The sequence below is a fragment of the Chlamydotis macqueenii genome, chromosome 22, assembly GCF_036417535.1.
Source record: "Chlamydotis macqueenii isolate bChlMac1 chromosome 22, bChlMac1.mat, whole genome shotgun sequence".
Taxonomy (NCBI): Eukaryota; Metazoa; Chordata; class Aves; order Otidiformes; family Otididae; genus Chlamydotis; species Chlamydotis macqueenii.
This window is the reverse complement of record NC_141577.1, coordinates 4,710,545-4,730,937: the sequence shown is the minus strand read 5'-3', so window position 1 is coordinate 4,730,937 and position 20,393 is coordinate 4,710,545. Positions and strand designations below refer to the sequence as shown.

Sequence of the window (20,393 nt, the reverse complement as noted above, 5' to 3'; positions counted from 1 at the left end):
GAGTGAATACATTTGCCTGTTCTTTCACAGAAAGAGAGGAATTCCACAGTTTTTGGAGCCTGAGTCTGTAGTGCAAATAGATGTCAAAGCAAAATCTTCTTGCCCTTGTTTTTCCCCCACAGTCTGCAGAAAACCTTTTGTACGTGCTTATTCTGCTCTAATTAAATCCCACCCACTTTTGCTCCTGCCGGCTTCTCCAGGCACCATGCAGCGCTGAACCCGATACGTCTTTGGTTCAGCGCCGAGCGCGACCGGCCGATGCCACTCCAGGCGGTTCAGGTCACCGCTGTGACTTTGTACGGAGCTCCAGCAGCAGAAGCTGGACTTGCAGGCTGGAGGTGGCTTGGAGCCAAGCAGGTGGTGCGGATTTCCTGCAGCGGTATCAGCTGCGAGAGGATAATAAATAACTGATAAATGTTCATTTTAAAGCCAACATTGTGGCAAAATGGCTGTTAACTGCACTCTAGCACTGCTGGCTTCTTCCAGTAGCCCCAGAGAAGCAGTGGAGGGGGTAGCGACGGCGCGGGTGCGGGAGGCTGCATCTCCAGAGCAGTTTCTGCAGCACGTGCTGCCGAGGGGGGGACTCTGGTACCCACCGTCCCGGGGATCTGTGCCTGAGGAGTGCAGGGGTGCTGGTCACCCCACAAGCGGTGGTCGATATATAAGCAGCTCTCATTTCAGCTGGAGGAAGTGAAGAAAGTCTTTGAATAAGAGACTTTTTTTGTTGTTGTTGTTAAACGAGTTGGGTTTTCTCCTTGGCAGAAAGTGTCCTCTCGGTGTATGGGGAGCATTCAACTGTCTTGTACCGTGTCTGAAAGTGGCATCCTCCCCAGTTTGTCCTGCATGAAGGCCTCTCAAAGCCAACAGCCTTTGTAAGAGGCCGTAAGGAGCGGTCCCATGCCTGGCACGTGCTAATGGCAAGTTCTCTTCCTTTGCAGAATGGGCAGGTGACTTCAGAAGAAGGTGGGAATCCTCCATCCAAGGTAAAAACGCTCTGGGGGTACGTCTGTAAGTCAGCCCTCTGAGCTGCGTGTGGGGCGTGAGCTGACTTGGGGAATGGGCTGGGGGCAGCTATCTTTTAAATCCTGCAAGCGGCTGCTTTGTAATGAGTGCATGTGGGGTTGTAAGGGACTGGAGTAGGGGAAGAGAAAAGATAAACCCTCTGTTGTCCTATCCCTTTGGTCATCCAAACACAGCTGGGAAGTTCCCCAAAGGGCCACCTCAGCCCAGCACACATGAGATGAACTAGAGGCTGCAGCAGAGGGCTAAAGCGAGGATCCCTGGGGTGTTTCAGTGCTGTGTTTACACCCTTCTCTGTGTTGTGATCTTGCCAGACGGTGTGAGAAATACAAGAGTATTTGATGGTTTTGGCACAGCTGCCCTTGCTGAGTGCCTGGTATCTGTTTATTCTCTTGCCTTGGTGGGGCTGGGAGAAACTCCACTTCAAGTTGCCCTTTGTGTCGCCATTAACATCAGCTGGGAATGGCAGAGGGAACTGAGCTGCTGTCTTTCATGTTTTGGGCAAGGATCTTAATCTGTTAGACCTTCTTCAGACACCTAAAGCTCTTACTGCGCCACGCATGGGCAGCATGATGTTGAAGGACTCGATTTCTCTGATGTGAGCCCTCTCCAAGTACGAGACTGCAGACCGATGTTGTTAGCGTGGGCATTTCCTAATTGTGTCCATACTTCTCTGTCCCGCAAGACACTGTGCGGGGCAGCAAAGCCATTTCAGTACCTTGAAATCATAAGCCTTTCAGGATTTCCTTTTCTGATATGTACATACCATAACCGTGAAGAATGACACAGCGTGTTTGATTTGGCTTGGGAGACCTTGCTGAATGGGTTGTCAAGAGTTTGTCCTGCGCCTTACCCTTGGTGAGTGCCCTGCAGCAGTTCCTCTCTCTGAATCATCATCCGTGCAAAAGGCCATGGGGGCTTATTGTATTGTTTTTCCAGTTGGTTACCATCGTATTTTTAGTAAAAGAAATTTAAACCTAAAAAACAGTTGTCTACTTTTCAGCCATTTCCTTTTCCAGGAACTTAGGCTGTACTTACAGCATTGCCATTGCATCTCGCTTACCTGTTCCGTATTTCTGTCCCAGTTGCTAGGCTGGCACTTTTCCAGTGGCCTGCAAAGAAATCTGGCGTGGGTCAGATGAACTCAGGTCAATGAGACTGTGCACTTCTCTCCTCTGAGAATAGTGGTTTTACAGTTCTTCACTGTGCCTGCATCTTTGGCATGGAAAAAAAAAAAAATAAAAATCTGTCTTTTCTGGTTGGATTCCAGCTGGGCTTCTAAGACTTGAGACTTTGCCTTTCATCTTCAAACACTTGGCTAAACTGCCCTCCTGTAAAAGAAGCTGAAGGATGTTGCTTTAAAAATAAGTGAAGGTTTTTTTTCTTTAAAGGACATCACTGGGATGTCCTGGGGTCACCCTGGCTGATTCCGTCTGTAGATGCAGCCCCACAGAAAGCTCATGCAATAGAGGCCAGAAAGGGCTTGGGGTTCTCTGCTGCTCCGTGTCTGTCCCTCTGTGGGACGGGGAAGTGAAGTCTCCATTGCAGCCTGGGAGCTGGAGCAGAGCAGCAGGCAAGTTGTCCAGCATCCCACAGCAGGGAAACCACAAGAGCCCTGTGCTATGTGCAGGTGTCCTGCTTTGCACTTTTCTGAGGTACGGTGGCCAAAATGCCTGCGAGCGGTGTCTGACAATCCCATTTTCGGTAACCTTTGAACACATGAAGCCCTGCTACGTGCTCCTGAAATAACCTCAGTCGTGTTTTCCAAGTTTGTACACGGTACATTTCCTTCCAGCACAGACAAATGAAATCCCTCCTATAAACACATACCTTCAACTTCAGGGCAGACTCCAGCACTCTGAACCAGCTGTGATGCTGCAGATGGGGGAAGCAGGCAGCGCGCTGAATATCTGTGTATTTTTCTGTTCATTTTTGGGGTAGACGTTGTCAGCAGCAGCTTCTGGCACTGGCTCTACCTACAAGGACTAAAGAAGGAGAAGTAAGCAGCAGTAAACATCTGAGGTTGGCTGTTCTCAAGTCGAAGGTTGCTCAGGACCCCTCCTGTGCCCTTCTGTTCTAGCTGTGTGTGGAGAGCTGTCAGGGGAAGAGGCACCTTTATTCTAGGTTTGTACTTGCTCTCCTTTTGCGGCTAATTCTATGATCTCTTCTAAAAATAGCCAGCGACAGCGGCGATTACTCAACACCCACACAGAAGTGCCATCCCTCCTCCTGTCCCCGTAAGTAGGATGCTGCCAGAAGTAGAATCGTTATTTGCCTGGGCAATAACCAAAGACACTTTGCAAAGGAGGAAATCCAAGAGTTCCTCCAAAGAGTTGGGAGCTTCGCAGCTGGTAGGGCGAGACTGATGCAGTCTAATGCCTCTATCGTCATCTCACCTGCTGTTGTTGCGCATTAGGGTCTTTGGGCATGAAACATGATCAAACAGTCACTGCAGTGGCAGCGAGAGGATGTTTTGGGCCAGGCTGGCTGTGATCTGGTACTTGTAGCTCCAACTCAGCTTCCTACCTAGGACAGCTGGTGCATTTCACAACTTCTTGTGGCTTTTGTTCCTGTGTAGATTCCCACCTTTCAAGAGCAATTGTGGTACACAAGTCCCTGCAAGCATTGTACCTCGGTGTGTTTATCTGAGTATCTTGGAAATGCCTGCAAGATCCTACAAGTTAGGCAGGGAGCTGTCTGGAGCGTCTCCCTCCCTTTGCATGGTCACAGGGAAAGCAGCCTGGGTCTGCAGGTGGGGCCATCCCAACAGCGTTCCAGCTCTGTGGCTGTAAGGATGTCCAAGCCAAACCCTCTCCTGACAGCAAGCACAATCCTAAACTGCTCATGCCCAAACCCTTGCTTCTCTGGATGTTCCCAGTGTATCCCTACTGTAAGAGTTTGCAATCTGCCAAGCAATCCCAGCCATGTTCCTAAAACCAGACAGCTAATCCAACACCGCGTTGAACAGGAGCCCTTAGCAAAGATAGGTACAAGGATGGCTTTTTGGTTTTCCTCCCCTCTGTGATGGTGGTGTTTGACCCTGTTTAAATTTGGTGTTGGCTTTAGGATAGCAGCATAGGTGGTGCAAGGTTTCAGCGCAACGTCTGCGGGCTGCTGAACAGAAGAGCTGCTCTTTCACGTTTGTCTTGGTGGTAGAGGCTGATGCTCATGGAGCAGGACTGCTATCCTGATATCCTCCGCATTTCAGGGCTCAGGGCTTGCTTTCTTCCTGTTCTCTTTCCTTTGACACAGCCTGTGCTGACACCGAGAGAAGCGTCTCCTGCGACAGCCTTGGGTTAACCTCAGCTGCGTCTTTGCGCAGGTCAGAAGCAGAACGGGAGGTCTCTTCGCCTTGCTCTCAAAAGCTGCTCTGCCCCAGGGACTAATTGGCAGCGCTGTGCATTGGTCTCTAGGTGCTGAACCTCATTCTCTCCTGTGTTCTTTAGGTTTTAATTGTCAGGTAGGCTGAAGATTGGTCCTTGTTCCGCTGCGGAACGGCAACAGAGGGCTTGAATTCAGCGGCAAAACGGAACTTCTCATAATTGGGGTTTTACAGCCTGCTTTGCAGCCAGCTTGGCTGAGGGGTGAGCTTCTGCTCCCTGAAGGTACCAAGTGTGAGGAATTATGCACAGAAGTACAACACCCAATTAGCAAAATCACTTCATAATGAAGAGCAGAGGAGTGGATTTGCAGCACTGCATGTGCCCACTCTCTCTCGGGAGGTAACGCTGGGGCAGGCCGGGAGTGCTGATCGGCTTGTTCTTGGGTGATAATCACAGTGCGCACTGAAAACTGGGGAAGTGAATGAGTAACCTCTTCCAGCTCGGCTTTGCACCATAAAAGAGACCTTTGAGATGGGAGCGAGGGCTTTGCTCTGCTGCACACACCAGGCTTGAGGTGCCCCACCTGCTCAGGCTGAGCCTTGCTGTTAGGCGGCAAACCATAGTGGGAACGCTGTAAAGGAGACCTCTAGTCATGAACTGTGAATCCTTCCCACTCCTCCAGCGGGATGTAAGAGAGGAAGGCTTTGTGTTGCTCCATCGTGGCATTCTGCATTAGTGCTTGCTCACAGCTCTGCTTTCCAACATTACATCCCTCTCCTCACCCAGATTTTGCGCCCTGCCTCTTGCTGCACGCTTCACTGTCTGGCAGAACATCCATTGACAGTTGTCCTGTCTTCTCTGGAGCTGCATCACTGAGTGGGTGCTCAGAGGGGAAACCTAAAGCACTGTCTCTTCACAGTGGGGGAGTCATCCGGGACCTGCTGGCCGCCAAAGGGCAAGTCCTGTGTGCCCACCTGGTGTTCAGGTAACGGAGGTCTCTCGTTACGTAGGCTGCATGCTGCCAGCATTGCATGTGAACTCCAGCTCCAGGCTGATTGCAAACCTTGTTGACAGAAGACATGTCCACTGTTCTGATCCTCGTCACTACTGGACACCTCTCCAATCACAGCCTCTTAACGTGAAGGGTTTTAAAACAAACAAGTTAAATGCTCTGCTTTGAAACGGGCCCGGCGTGTTTGCACAGCTGCCGCTGTTTTCTCCAAGAACTGGAAAGCTATCGAACATGGGAAGATACAGGTACCTCAGCAAATCCCTTCTCTGCCCACTGCCCCTCTTCTGTTGCTTCCAGCCCTCGGTCGAGGGCGCTCCGGCCAGTCCATTCCCGCAGGGCTGTGTAGGACCTGGGATAACCCGCTGGGAGCAGAACATCCTCAGCGTGGCATGGTGCTGCCTGGAAATCCACCTTCCCCTCTGCACCGCATGGACTGGCTGCAGCGATCACCGGTCTCTTAATGCTCGGCTTTTTCAGTGGTAAAGCTCTTAGTTAAAACTGGCGGCTCCGTCTTGTCAGTTGAAGTAATCAAGTGGGTTTGTTTTTAATGTAATGCCTGACAGCTGCCTGCTTGTTCCTGCCAGAGCATTTGCTCTTCATCCTTGGCAAGGCCGGGCTATGGTTAACAGCAAGTTTCTGAGCTCTTAAAAAAAAAAAAAACAAAACCCAAATAAATGCCTGTTTGAGGAGCAGAGTCTCTGATGAGCTGCAGACTCTAATGAATAATTGAAGAGGGGTCAGTTTACAGGACTTGGACATGAGGAATGAAGCACAGTCTGCAGAGCAGCACTCGAACAGCCCTCCCACACGGCACGCCGACCCATCAAAACTGCTCTGGTTTCTTCTCTTCCATTTCCATCCCCCTCGTGGGTTTATAGAAACTGCCTCAAGGTCTATCTCTAGAAAGCCTCTTTTATTGAAAAAAAAAAAATAGTAATAATCCTTTACTGTGTGCTGTACCTGGAGGAAACCTGTGTCATCCATCTCCCCGTGAGAGTTACAGGAGTTCTTGAGCCTACAGCAAAGTGAGGGATCCGCCTGCCAGCCCCTCCTCGGCCAGGCTTCTCCAGGCTGGGCTGGGTTCAGACGGCACGGGATTGCTGAAGTCAAGCTCTTTGTGGACCCAGGAGGAAGCGGAAGCAAGGCCAGAGCTCTGCCGGTGCTTCTCCGGAGGGATGGAGGAGCAGCAGGCTCCTCTCTGGTTGAGGGAAAGGTAGATGGAGGGCAGCTGCAGGGGACGGGGTGGCAGCATCTCCCTCTGCGGCAGGGACAGCAGCAGAGGGCTGGTGTCAGAGGACCCCGAAGAGCTCAAACTGAAGAACTTATTTGCATTTGATTTTTGAAGTGGTCGGAGTGGGACTGGGTCTCTGGAACGTGCCACCCCAGCCAGGTGTGTTGCTAGACTTGAGGCTTTGAGTCCCCTTGGCTGGGTTTGCTGGGGGATCACTGGCGCAGGTGCCAATCTGAGACTCTCCCTGCGCACACGAGCAGTCTCTCTGAAGCCCCTGCAGCTTTGCCAGTCTCAGCTTTATTTGGAAGCTGAAGCCTAGTTTTGATACAAGCAGTAAATTCCTTCCATAGCAAGAACTTTTTTCCCCCCAGTTGCACTGTTCTGCCTGCCAGGGGCTGCTGTGGGGCTAGGGGAGGCTGGGGACCATCCAGGACAGTCCCAGCTGTTCCCTGAGGACTCCTGCCTGGCCCTTCTCCTTCACCCTTAGGAAAAGCCACTTGTGTGCCTGGGGCTGCCTGCACGGTGAGGAAGGCAGAGGCGTTGCCTCCCAGAAACTCCAACTGATCTCACTGCAGTGATGCTCTGAGGCAAAAAGGGTTTTCCAACTGCAGCGTGAAATCTGGGTCCTTCCCTTGTCAGTCCTGGAGCGCGCAGCCAGGAAATGTCACCCTTATGGAAAATGAGGGCTTTTATCCCTCGTTTGTACTTGAAGCCTTGGTCTCAGCAAAGCTTCTGGTGTGGCCCTGGGAACACAGAATGGACTGCAAGCACAACCTTTTTGTGCTCCTGTAAGCACTGTGAGACGTGGCGGTATCGATTTCCACGCTGTCAGAGAGGTGTATTTAACCGGACCGCTCAGGCTGGCCCAGTTACAGACTGGGAACAGGCAGTGTCTGCTTACAGGGAGGCGATGGCTCTGCACCGACATCGGGCCAGCCAGAGACACCGGGACTGGGGTCCGCAGTGGTCTGGGGGTGGGGGGGGGAGCATTCCTTTTGTGCAGCAGCACCATGAGGGGAGCCCCGGTCCCTGCATAGAGAAAACGGGGGGAATAGCTCCTTCAAGTAGCATTTCTCATACCTTAGGGGAGCAGGACAAGACATGTGACTCCCAGTGCTGAGGGTGACTGTAATTCCCGCACTGTGGGGTTTGGGAAGGGGAGAGCTGATGGTCTTCACGTTACAGTCCCGTCCCCGGCACGCAGGGCAGGTGTGTGCCTGTGTCATGGCTGAGCCGCAGAGTGGTGGGCCGCTGGCTGCATCAATATTTTTTTTTTACAAGCATTAAATGAAAAGTTGTGCTTTGCTATGGCAGGCACTCATCCTGTACGCTCTCAGTAGGGTGCTGGTAACAGCTCAGGGTGTGTTTTGGACGTGGGGTTTTTTTCTCTTAACATTGCTATAGTTCAGAGCCACCATGAAAAGATGATTATCACTTTCCTTTCTATGCGTCTCACGGCGTGTCCTTCCCGGAGGATGGGAGAGAGCTGGGTTATTCCCCATACCAAAGCCTGGCAAGTACCAAGCAAAGGCTTTCCCCAGTCCTGAGACCACTTTTTGCGTGTCTTGCAACAAGAAAACTGCCGGCAGCATGTGTGCTGTGGGAGGAGTATGGAATTCCTGCGTTCCTGCGATAGAGAATAGTTTCCACATCCCACAATAACTCAAGGGGCAGCAAACAAGACTTGGTTCTCACTGTGAAACCAGCGTTGTATTTTATAATTCGTTTCGAAAGAGGCTTCATCTTCTGTACTGAAAGTAGCAAACCTGTGTTGTGCCTAGATGGAGGGCAGTGCTTTTACGCTGCTTCCTAAGAGGAATATTCTTCGTTCAGAAAAGCCTGGGACGGTGTCTCCTGGTTTTACCACCATCAAAGCACCAGTTGATCTGAATTTACTGAGAGTGGACCTTTCCTCCTTGCTGGGAACTGTGTGCAGGGCTGCAGGAAGGGGAGGCAGTATCCTTTGCACTTTCTAAATGGAGACTAATTTGTTCTGTAGCAGCTGCATAATTAAGTAGTTCCTTATCTCCTGGCTGTTAAAGGTGTTTTCCTCCTCGGCGTCTCATTTCACTGGGTGCAAAGTCCTGCCGGGTCTGAGTGCTTCTCTTGCAGCTCCGTGGTAGGCTGCCGTGGCACGGGAGAGCTATGGGGAAGTCTCGGTGGGATTTGGGAAGATGTTTTGCCTGAGCTTGTATCTTGAGCTCAAACTGCTCATTGTCAGCTGATCCTGCCCAGCTGTGGCTTCTAGTGCCTGGAAAGGGTGGAGAATTTTTTAATTTTTTTAATTTTTTTCTAAGAAACTTGCGGGATCTCTTGCCAAAATGCCCCTGGAGAGAGCCAAGAGCAGGGAGGAGACTGGGAGTACGAGAGGGATCCCTGTGCCTGAGCCTCCCTACTCTTTCCGTCTGATAAGGGATCCGAGCTCTCTGGCGTAAAGCAGATGTTTTTGTGCTCCTGGTCAGATGATCAGGATGTTGTGAAGCAAAAGGTCTTGCCTTGCCATGGGAGCTCTGCTGTGTTGAGGCCACCTTCTGCTTTCTCCCTTCTTGAACCCCAGGCTTTGCATGAGACAGTATCTTATCCTGTTATCTGTTCCTAGATCCTCCCTGGTTTCGGGGACAGAGGTGTTTATGAAATGGGTCCCTTTGGCTCCTGTTTCAGAACAGAAACACGTTGGACGTTGAAGATGCTCCGAGTGCCACCTGCTGGAGTGTGCTCAAGGGGGAGCGGTGGCCGGGCAGCCAGCCTGGCAGGGTCCCCTGGGTCTCTCAGTGCCTTTGGGGGTGACACAGCCTGTCCCACCGGTACCTGTCACTGCTGTCCCACCGTGCTCTGCCGGGAAGTCCTGTGCTCTGTTACCACTGCTCCACTGGCTGTTGCCAGCACACGCTGGTGTCTGTTTGTGGCTTCCAGGATTCTGCAGTGCTTCCTGTGACAGCTCCATCCACCTCCACGGAAGGTGATGCGGGTCGCTTTCTTGCATACAAGAGGAGTGAAGTTGCTGGTGAGAGAAGGGGCTCATGGAAAAGAGTGGAACTGCTCCATCTAAACACCAAACAGGGCAAAACTGCGCTGTCTTGGTCTGAGTTTTCCCTTTTTAGGGATTCTTGTAGCCTCCATTGCAGGAAAGCAAGATCACTGCTCAGAGTGGCAGCAAAGTCTTTCCCACAGGTGGCCAAATTAATTTTACACTGAGTGTTTGGCTGCCTCGCTGAGTGGAAAGGAATTGCTCTGAGGAGAACAGCGGAGCGCTTGTAGGATGCTCAGAGCCTACGGCTTTTGTTTTAAGCCACAGAGGGAGGTTGCTGGTGTTATCCAGGCCATGATGGAGTTGGTTGTTCAGTTCTCCCAGCTGCCTTGGTCCCGTAAGAGTCTCTGCATGAAGGCAGCAATGAACAGGATTTCCAGACCCCAGCACTACCGACAGCCTCCCGGGGCCGAGGTCCAACTGTGTGTCCTGGCTTTCTTCTCTTCTCCATCCCTCCTTCCCTGCTTTTTGGTTTGTTTTGTTTTTCCGAAGACCAATAAAACAGTCCTCGGAGATGGTGTAGGGTGAAACCTGCCTCTTCTCCACCGCAGTGCTGTTCCCTCTCAGTAATCCCTTCCTGCAAACTTCTACCAGCAAAGCCCCTGCCAGGAATCCGCCCCCATCCTTATCCACTTATCGGGAAGTTCCAGTTGCCGAAGTCTCCGGTGCTCCTTAGCTGTGTTTGTAGAAGTGACTTTGTCCAAGACTTCCACCTTCAAAGCCGCCTCGCAGTGGGCGCTGCCTCCCCCGAGCTCTGGCTGCCTCCCGAGGCTTTTGTCTGCCAAAACAGCAAATGCCCTTGTCCAGCCTGAGTTTAGTGTAAGGGACTAACAAAGCTGTGTCTTTCCCTGCAGATCCTCTTGGATTGCTCGAAGAATCTTCCTCTTCTTTTAAGCTTTGTCCATGACCCCAAGCATTTACGCTGTCCTGTTTCCCCCTCCTCCTGCAAAAGCTGTTGCTGATTCTCTGATGTCTTGTAGGGGCATGGGCTCATCTCTTCTACTGCCTGCTTTTATAAAACCCACAGGACTGAGCAGGGTTTTCCTGCTCTGGGTGTGGTTGGAAGTAGCTGAGGAGCTCAACTGAGAGGTCTCATCTCTTTTCTTCCCAACATGTTGCAGATGTGGGCATGCACATACTAAGCGAAAGGAACCCTGTCTTACAAAATGCTATGAAACGATGGTCAGACCTTTCTGTGAGCAGTCAGCCCTGCGATGGTGCTGGATTGGGGATGTTCAGGATGATGCTGGAGTGGGAAAACCAGAGCCCAGGAGGTTTCATACCTAGAAGCGAGGGCAGCTGTGGGGCCGAGGGAGCTGGCAGGGCCCAGGGAGCGTGGGCTGGGATTAAACCGGTTGGAACATGTACGGGAGAACAGGACAGAGTCTCCTCTTGGGCAAAGAGGCTTTAAAATCTGCTTGAGGATTCAATATTTTTTTTTAATTGTGTGTGTAGTATGTGTAAGCACGAAAGAGATAGCTTTGGTGTTCAATCTTTGAATACAACCTTGATACCACAGTGCCTGCTTAATTAGATAGGGTGAAACTCTTGAATTCTCCTAGGTGTGTTTTTTTAACTTCAGCAATTGAATGAAATTAGTATGTTCTCACAAAATGTTCTGCTTGGCTGACTTCTGTTTACAACTCCTCTTCTAAGCTGTAGCGAGTGACAGGCCAGGAAACATCTCCTTTCCTGAATAAACGCGGAGTAGCAGCACCTGCTTACTCAGCCCTGGCTCCTGATCTTCCCTCCCGGCAAAGCCCCAGGAGCGGTGGTGGGCTGCGGTGGTGACCACGCCGTGTGCGGGACATACACGTAGCACAGGTGCAGGGTGACATTTCTCAGCTCCCAAGAGGTCCCAGAGCAGTCGCAGGCTTCTCGAGAGGCATCGCGCAGAGGGCAGGTTTCCTGTGGGTGTAGGTAGCATCCCCTGCCTTGCTTTCCTGGAAGGCGACAAAGCGAGTTTTAACTGACGCGACCATCTCGTTGCTGTGGGCAGCACTTCCTCTCCTGTCGAAATGGCTCTGCCTTGAGGCGCAGCTCCCTTCTCCCCGTCTCGTCTCTCTAAACAGGCCCAGCCTGTCCTCCGTGTTGGCTGGTGTGTCCCTTCAGACGCAGGTAGCGCAAGCTGAAGCACTTTGCTTTCCAGGGATGTCCCTGCTCAGGGACGAACGGTGCTGCTCAGGGACAAGCATCTCACAGGATTTCTCCAGCTGAGTCCAAGTCTGGAGGCTCCCAGGAGCACCGAGGGTGATCCACCAAATAAGCGCAGACAAAAGTACGTGGTTCTGGCCAATTCTTTGCTTGCACATGAGACCAACTGTCAACCTTGCCCAAATAAGGCCTTTGCAGGAGGGCAGGCAGTGGCTGGGGAGGTTTCTTTGTTTTGTTTGTTCCCCTTTTTGAGAACCACCACTTTAAAAAAAAAGCTCCAGACAGAGCAGCCTTTGCCTCTCTGCTCTTTACAACGGCAAAAAGCAGACTCGCTTCCTCTGCCGAGCTGAGGGCACCTCTTGCTTCCCATTTACTTCAGGCTCCCTCCAGAGCAGGAGTTGCTGTTCTGCAGGGAGGTTATTGCTCTAGAGTAGGCTGCATGAAATAACTTCATGCAAAAGCTCAGGAGTGCGAAGCTCCCACTCCTGAGGCCAGCACCTGGGAGCAGTCTGCCCTGGAGGGGTCTGCACGCAGAGGTCGTCTTCATCCAGAGCTTCTTGGCCAGCAGCTGAGTTCTCTGCTGAGATGTCCCTTTGGTCTAGCACGGGGGCATCGGTCCCACTTCAGCAGCATTTGGATGTGACAGCAGCTGGCTCTCTTCAGGCAGCAGTTCTTCACACCATCACCTTCCTGTTTATGAAACTCTGATCCTTCCCTCCTCGATGCTGTTCCCAGTGCTCGGTGGGATGTAACTGGATCCTGGCAGGAGGCAAAGGCAGTCCCTGGTTATTCTGATTTAAATCTACAGGGCTAGCAAGTGTCCTGTTTTATGGAGCTGATGTTGGGACTTGCTGGAGTTTAGCCCTACGGTCTCGTCTGCCGACACAGAACTGGATCACAGCATCTTTAAACTGGGCACCATTTGTGTCTGGCACCACTGGATTTGGGGATTGTCTTCCCTAGGACTGGTGTGCCCCAGTGAGCAGAGAGCAGAGACGGCGAAGCAACGGAGGTTTGCGCTCTTGCAGCAGCCTGTCCCTCCACGGCTGTGAACGGCATCCGAAGCGGAGAGCTGACGGCTTCAGCCCAAGGCCAGGACTTGGGTTATGGTCTCTAGGTTTAGCAGAGGGGCTTCAGGACGGGCCTCTTCCTTATGAAGAGCCTCAGGAATTCCAAGTGCTGTTTCTAGGGGAGAAAAGGGACCGGCAGGCTGAGCCAGGCCCCTGGCAAGGCAGGACGGGGCGAGGATGCAATTCTTTGTGCCCATACTAACACACAGGTCAGAAAACTGATCAGAAGAGAGGCCAGACCACCAACCAGGGCCCTGCATCGTCCATCTCACGCTGAAGCATGCCTGCCTTCAGCTGCTTTAATTCCTGGCACAAGCTGTACCTGCCCAAATGTAAGCTCCACATCTGTGTTCCTCTGCTGCAGGACTGTTTTGAGCTCCCTTGTGCCACTGAAAAGGGCGCGATCCCCCCGGGAAACTGGCTCTAGGAGCAGGAAGGAGCCATCGGGATCCTCCGTGCAGGCACAGCTGCAGCCTGGCAGCAGTCTGAGTGCCGCGGTCCTGAGCAGCACTAAGCAGCTTAACGGCTGCAAAAGTTGCACGGATCTGGAAAGAAGTTTGGCAGGAACGGTGACTTTTTTTAAGGTGCGGAGTGGAGACAGCTAAAGGGATTCTGTAAAACAGCAAAGGACCTTGCAGTGAGACTGGTGAAACAGCTGGGTAACTTTTGAAACCATGTAGGGCATCTGTTTTGCATAGATGAAATGCAGATGGCCTCTTGATGGGAACTGGGTGTGAGCACGTGGCTCGCTCTTTTCCTTGCAAATACAGAAACTGGGAGAGAACGGATTCGGAACGGCAGGCCCTATTATGGGATCCCTGGATGGGCAAGAGCAGGGCGCAAAGCCATGTCACGGGGCAGGAGCTGACCCCTGAGCGAGCGGGCAGCACTGTGCAACCCTCCCGTGAGCTGTCAGCGTGCAGAGCTCACTCGGGGCCTCAGCAGCGTCCCAAAGACCTGATAGGGCAGATGGCCAAGCGGTGACTCCGACACGGGGCAGGAATGAACCGGGGAGGGATGCGGGAGCTGCCTCCGCCTGGCCCCTTCCTTGGAGACCTGCGCTTGGGCCAATGCTACGGGGAGAGCGTTTGTGCTGCAATCAGCGTTTGTGAAGCATTTTGAACTTTGGGGAAGAGAGCTACGTGGACTCTCAGTTGCTTGTTGCTGTCACGTGTGGTGGCTGAAATTGCTCTTTCTGTGCCTCTTTTCCTGCCTGTGACATGGGGGACTACAATGACCCTCTTGAAAAGCCTGCAGAGATTTGCTGATGGAAAGAGCCGTGCCTAAGCGCCCGTAAAGCCATCCAGTGTTTTCGTTTGGCTGCTGGCATTGTGCAGCCATCGCTACACAATGCAATTTCCCCATACGAAACGAAACCACAGTTTCCTTTCAGCGAAAACTCCCAAAATACATCCCAGTGACGTAACTACTACACTTAGGGTTCTCGTGCTGGTCTGGGTGCTGCAGAGTGCTCGACGTTCCGAAGCCAGTTTGCAAAGTATGGGAAAATAGCAGCCTAAAGCTTTGGAGATGCTGAGGCTCCTCTTCCGCACCAAGCCAAGGATCCAGGAGGCAAGTGTTTAGCTGATAAAATATCTGCTCTGCGTAGAGTGCTGTGCTCTGTCTCTTCTGCAGGATGCAAGAAGGTGGTGAATCGTCTGACCTTAGAGAGCCAGACCTTACCCAGTTTTAACTGAAAACCTCTCTGTTGGAAAAGGCACTTCTGATGGTAAAGCTTTGTAAGAAGTGTCTTTCCTAGGGTGCTGCCAGAATTTGGGAGTGTTTTGGGACCAGAGCATGTGTTGAAGCAACAGAAATTAAAACAGCTTCTGGTTAGTTGTTGATGAATAGGAAGTAAAATGCCAAAAGCATAATCTGTTTCTAGCTCTTGCAGATTTTTTTTTTCCTTGCATTTAGATGTGACTGTCTCAATCAGCAAAGTGACAAAATGCGAGCAAAAACAAACCTGTCTCTTGGCTTCTGGCTTGTAAAATCCTTCCTCAAAAAAAAAAGGGGAAAGTAGGAAAGAGGACTTGTATTTTGAACTTAGTGTTGGAAAAAAAAAAAACCCTGTATGTATGTCTCCAGCCCCTGATCTAGGATGACTAAGCCATCTGTGCAGTTTGAGGGCGGCATTGGGAAGTTCAGAAGAAACTGTCTCCTCCTCTGAATTCATCAACCTCCCGGGCTCAGACCTGGCCGATGGCCGGGGCTGTCCTTTTGTTTTCCAGGAGCAGCAAATATCATTTCCCAGTGGGGCAGGAGTCTGTGTAGACTGGCCTCCCTGGGGCTGTGGGTGGCAGAAGGTGGCGGGGAGCTCACAGGAGCAGCGTCTTGTGCTGGTAGGGTGGACCTGCAGAGAGATCCGTGCTTTTGGGAGAGAAACCCATCCATCCCCAGGACTTGGTGCTCAGGGGTTGGTGCCTGCTCACTGGTCGGAAGAGTGAAGGAGCCGTGAAGGAGCGGGTTTCCCTGTGGATGGGTGTGATCCCCGGGGTGGGGGAGCCGCTGAGGTTTTTCTGATCACTTCTGGGCGCTCAGGAAGGGGTTTAGTTACGGCTTTGGTAGATGTGTCAGCCAGCTACCCTGGGCATCTGCTTCCCACGGTGGCAGCGGGACAGCCGCCTTCTCCCAGACCCAAAGAGATCTTGGCTGTTCCTGTAGCAAGGGCAGAGCAGAGCGGTGGTGGGGAGGAACGGGAAGAGGTGACCGCTAGGCCCCCTCCGATCTGATTCAGTCCTTCCGGAGCTGAAAATCAGTTAATTCTTAACTCTAATCTCGCTGTTTTCACACAGCTCCTCCCTTCCCTCAAGGCTTGCTTTCTCTTCTCTCGCCTCTCCGTAGCTCTTGTCCTACTTTCAGGTCGCTCTGTGCCCACCCGGTTGATGTTGCTGGCGCCGAAACGCCCTGCCAGCGCCGCGGGCTCCGTCCTGCTGACACACTGCTTGAAAAGGCACACGAGAAGTCACAGCTCGAGTCTCTCTTAGATTCCTTCTGCCTGCAGTCACATGAGCGTTATCTCATCTGCAGCCAAAGACTTGAACCTCTTGGAAGAAATGTTTCAAATCTGATTTGATTTTGGGGGAGGGGGTGGTTTTTCTATTCAAACTTAGCGCGTTATCAAAAAAAAAAAACAGGTGAAAGAGGACCTAGATGTGATAGCAAATCTATGTACATAGTTATAAACATACGGCAGGCTTGGAGATTGACCTTGCAAAAACTTCCTCTTCTCTGAAGTCTGAGTTTTTGGGGCGGAAGGAGCCATATTCTGGCTGAGCAGCAGTTCTTTTCTGAGCTCCCTTTAAGTGCTTCTGCATCTCTCCCCATAAGGGTTCACAGGATTGCATCTGGCCCCAGAGGCAGCACAAACTGACATTTCTGAGGCTGCTCAGGGACCTGTCAGAGCAGCTGGGCTGCCTTGCCCTGCCCTCGAGGGATGTGGTGAGCTTTGGTATTTCAATATGTTCCTCCTGGTTGCTTTAGAAATGCTGAGCGCGCCCCTGGAGAGAAGCCCTCTCTTTGCCACGGGGGTGCCAAACTTCCCTGCAGACCCAGGACACCGCTACCAGAACAGATGCTTTTAGAGTTTGTCCAGGTGTAGCTGAGAGTAAAACCTGATCTAGCCATTAATCAACCTGCCAGAAATTCATTCTCTCTCCTTGGCAGTGGTGCTCTGATTCTTGGGGAACATGTGTAACCAAGTGCCGGCACTGCGTCCTTCTCCACCCCCTGTCAGAGTTTATCAAAGCCTTTAGCGGCAGCTGGCTCCAACTGCGCTCCTGGAGCCACCAGCACAGCTCAGAATCGCATCCCGAGGAGCGATGGCTGGTGGGACGCTGCCACTCACTGTAAACAGCTCGCCTGGTCTCGCTAAACAAGTTCGTTGGGAAAACTTCAGCGGAGTATCACAGTCCCTCTGTGCTGACGCTCGTTTGTTGTCCCGCAGGCAAAATCAGACATCACTTGGATAGAGAAAGACCTTGTGGACGCGGCAGACAAGGTAAGAGAGCCTGCTGCAGATGTGCACCTCAAGGAGACTCATGCGTTCAATCTGCACTTTGTCCCATGATGCATCGTCCCACGTATGCGAGGGCATGAGCAGGGCTTGCGAGGAAAACCAAACCCTTTCTTGCAGCATGCCGCTACCAGCCCGCCTCGGCTAGGTAGGACGGCTCATACGGAAAACAGCCATTACTCACCTTGCTCACGTGACATCCTAGACTTGACTTCATCCTCCTCCTCCTTCCTCCCCACACCAGGCCCCTTTCCGTGCTGTCATTTATGTCTCCTGTGGCTTTCTGATCTTGTCAGCTTGCAGGGGCGGGCGCTCCAGCGTTTCAGTTGTGTGGCTGTACAGTGGGGTTTTTTTCATTGCTTTTCTGAGACTCCCCTCCCCACGCTGAGCGCCTGGTAACACAACACGCACAATTGTTTCGGTCGGGACAAGATTTATCGGATCTTGCCAGGCCCACGTGCGGAGAGCTGGCTGGCTGCGTCTCCTGCATGGCTTCACTGAGCAGCGTAAAGCTTCCTTGGGAACGGTGATGTTCATCTTTGGCCTGCACACAGTGGACACAGTTTCTGCTTCACCGGTGCTGTGGCAGAACGCAGGAGGTGTCGGTATGAACCGAGTCTCCTGGAGACTTGTGCTCAGCAGCTGCACGGTGCTGTTCCCTGCTGCTCTCTGGCACCTACTCCCAGCTCCTTTGCTTTGGACCTCACCAGCTCCTGAGGTTCCCTCTGTGGAGCTGGGACCAGCTGCCTTGCTGCTGTTAAGTCATTTGTTTCTTTCATTATTGGCTCTCAAAGAGTACGGTGTAGGGGCGAAAAAGGCAAGACAGTCATAAGTAGTCTCTCTGGGTCCAAACCAAGATCCTCTTTTCATACTCTGCACTCTCAGAAATCAACGCTGACACAGGGTTATTTCTAATTGCAAAGGTGCGTGGGTGACTTTTTACTCATTTCAAGGGGTTTCTGTCTGTCCTGACCCAATGGAAAGGTCAAAGGGGAACGGGGTTGTAGGGGGAAGGAGACAAAAATGGTTGGTTTTAAAATAAAAAATACCAAGTGGTCTAAATACCTCTCTCCCATCCTGCCGATAAATCCAAGCAGCAGTTGTTTCAGAAGCTGTCTGCATCAGAAATGCCCTTAAAAATACCTCGCGTGAACTTCCCAAGGTGGCTCTTAGATAACCAGCGTCCACAGGAGGAACTTCTGTGCAGCATAAAGCAAACGGAGGACTAGATGCAAATCCTAATGATGCCAGAGGATTTGCCCATGGGATCGATGCGTCCTGAATCCCATCATCCCATCCCACGCAGGCGCGTCGTCCCTGTGCTAGTGCGAGCAGAGAGGTGTGCAGCTTTCCGAGGTGGCGTCAGACTTCTGTGTGGGGTTTCGTGAGTTTTTCCTCTTCCTTTTTAAAGAGTAAGCGGCTTTTGAGAATATTCCCCCGTTGTGGAAATACCCTCAAAGCTCGCAGCCTGACATGAGATTGATGCAGCGCTACCTGGAAGTCGCTTTAACTAGACCGTGTATGTTTTCTGTCAGCGCCTTGTCTGAACCAGGGAACCTAAATATGAACAAGGAGCTGTGAGATTTTTTATTTTTTTTTTTTTAAAAAAAAAAGCAAAACCAGAAAAAAAAAAACAAACCCAACCACAAGCGCTGTTGCTGGGGGAGTGGGAGCGTGAACTCGCCTCCGTGCGACAGAGTGCCTTGTCTCCACTGCGCATCTGCCAGCTGGGCTCTAACCACCTGTATCTCCTCCATCCGGCAACCTCAAGCGCGAGGCGTCCACGCAGCGCCGCAGGAGCCTTCCTCATCCCCAGGAGCTGGCCGCGCTTCCCCAGGAGCTCGCGGGGGTGGTGGTCACCGGGGTTGTGCGATGTTGATCGGGATGGGAGAATGGAGAGGGACCCTAAACTTCCTCGCATCTGCGCGTTCCTCACGCTCTGGCTGCAGAGGAAGCATCGAGCCAAGCCCTGCAGCCTGCAGCTGCCCGTGCCCAGCCAGCTCTCCAGCCCGGTCAGTACTGCTGCTACCTCGCTTTGCTTCATTTGATGTCACTAGTTGCTCGTCCAGCTGGGCCGATGCTTCAGATGGATATTTGGACCAGTCTGGTTTGCTTTTTCTGCCTTCTGGGATAGTTTGCTTAATGGTGCCATCGGACGAAAGTTATCTCTCTGCAAGTAAAGCCTGGTTGTGCCGCAGCTCGGTGGCATGCGGGTGCTTCTGTGCCGGAGACGTGTTCTGGTGTGCTGCTACGCAAGCAGCCGGTCTCCAGAGTCCTAACTGTTGAACTGCGAATTACTGGGTGAGTCCGTGGGAGGAAACCTCCCTTGTGTCAGCAAAATGCCAAATGGCATCTCAAAGCTTTTCCCAGAAAGCCATCAGCAATGTCTCCGCCGATGCCACTTTTGGTCCAGTTGGCGTGTGTGTGCTTGCTGCTGTGGTCTGGCTGGCAGCTGCGTATGCAAATCCCTGCCTGCCCTGAGATACAGCCTGGGCTGCTGGAACCACTTGCAGTTGGACACACTGGGTCCTGCTGTTGGCCAAGGTGAAGAATTCCCACAGCTGTGGCAGTACGTCGCTCCACAGCTCCTGAGGGGCTGTGGTGGGAGGATGGGTCCACGTGCTTTGGAGGTGGATACTGGAGTTCATTTTAAACGTTCCTCTCCACGCCGCTTAGGTGTGTGATGCCACAGGGCGAAACATGCACGGCTGTACAAGTGCTGACACTGTGTAGACCTGGTTTCTCTCTAGAATTTTCATGAAGATGGGGAGGAAGGGAAAGAGCCTACCCCTTCCACTGGTCCCATCCCTGGGTCTCTCCCTGGAGAGCTGAACAAGGTGGAAGGGCTGGCAGGAGGAGACCTCCTGGCTGACTCCCGCTCAGGCTCTTGGCGAGAAGGGGGAAGTTGTTCCTAACCAACAGCTGTCTGCCACGGACTGAGCCTCCAAACAACACCCGAGGTGTAAGGTGGCTGCTTTAAGCATCATGTGGAACATGAAAATGTGTTGTTATGGGGATTAGAAGGTCTTTCTTTTCTGTAGTCACTGAGGGCAGCAAAAGGCAGGATAAGGCGCAGGGAGCTCCTGTCCCCCTGCCCTCTCCCCATGCTCGGGCTGTACGTGCTGTTCCGCGGAGAGCGCGGGCTTCTTGGCTGGGTCTTAGTGTCTGAGCGGTGCGGGATCTGGAGAGAGCAAAGCTGGCAACGTGGAAACAAAGCCACTTCCTAATCTAGAGAAAAGCCAAGCGTGAGAACGGGAAGGGAAGGGTGCTCAGTGCAGGTAGGCAACCACATCCGCGGGCGCGTGGCAAGGCCACCCTCCTCGAGAAGGTGGGGGAGGGCGGGCAGGGTGCTGGGGTGCGGAGGAGAGGCAGGGCCTGAAACTTGGTTCCTGTTTCTAAAAGCTGCTTTGATTCGGGGGGTTCCAGACCGAGGACCTGAATAGCTTTAGAAAACAAAACGTAAATTCTTTTTCCCCAGCTTGGCAAGGGGAAGGACTAAACAGTAGTTCCAGCTTTCTGGCAGCCTCTGATGGCCACAGC

General features: G+C 52.3%; 1 protein-coding gene across 14 annotated transcripts in view; it reads left to right on the top strand.

The window, feature by feature from the left end:
- Positions 1 to 20,393, top strand: part of RPS6KA1 (ribosomal protein S6 kinase A1) — a 55,004-nt gene that overhangs the window by 20,166 nt on the left and 14,445 nt on the right. For 8 of the 14 annotated variants that reach the window (XM_086765309.1, XM_086765303.1, XM_086765308.1 and 5 more), the window contains 2 exons: positions 939 to 983; positions 16,785 to 16,838. The exons of 1 other annotated variant lie outside the window; for it this stretch is intronic. In XM_086765309.1, coding sequence (XP_086621435.1) covers positions 939 to 983; positions 16,785 to 16,838 — 99 coding nt within the window. Of the gene's footprint in view, positions 1 to 938; positions 984 to 16,224; positions 16,280 to 16,784; positions 16,839 to 18,618; positions 18,866 to 20,393 lie in introns of those variants that run through there. 5 more of the 14 variants (XM_086765314.1, XM_086765311.1, XM_086765316.1 and 2 more) reach the window with 4 other exon arrangements.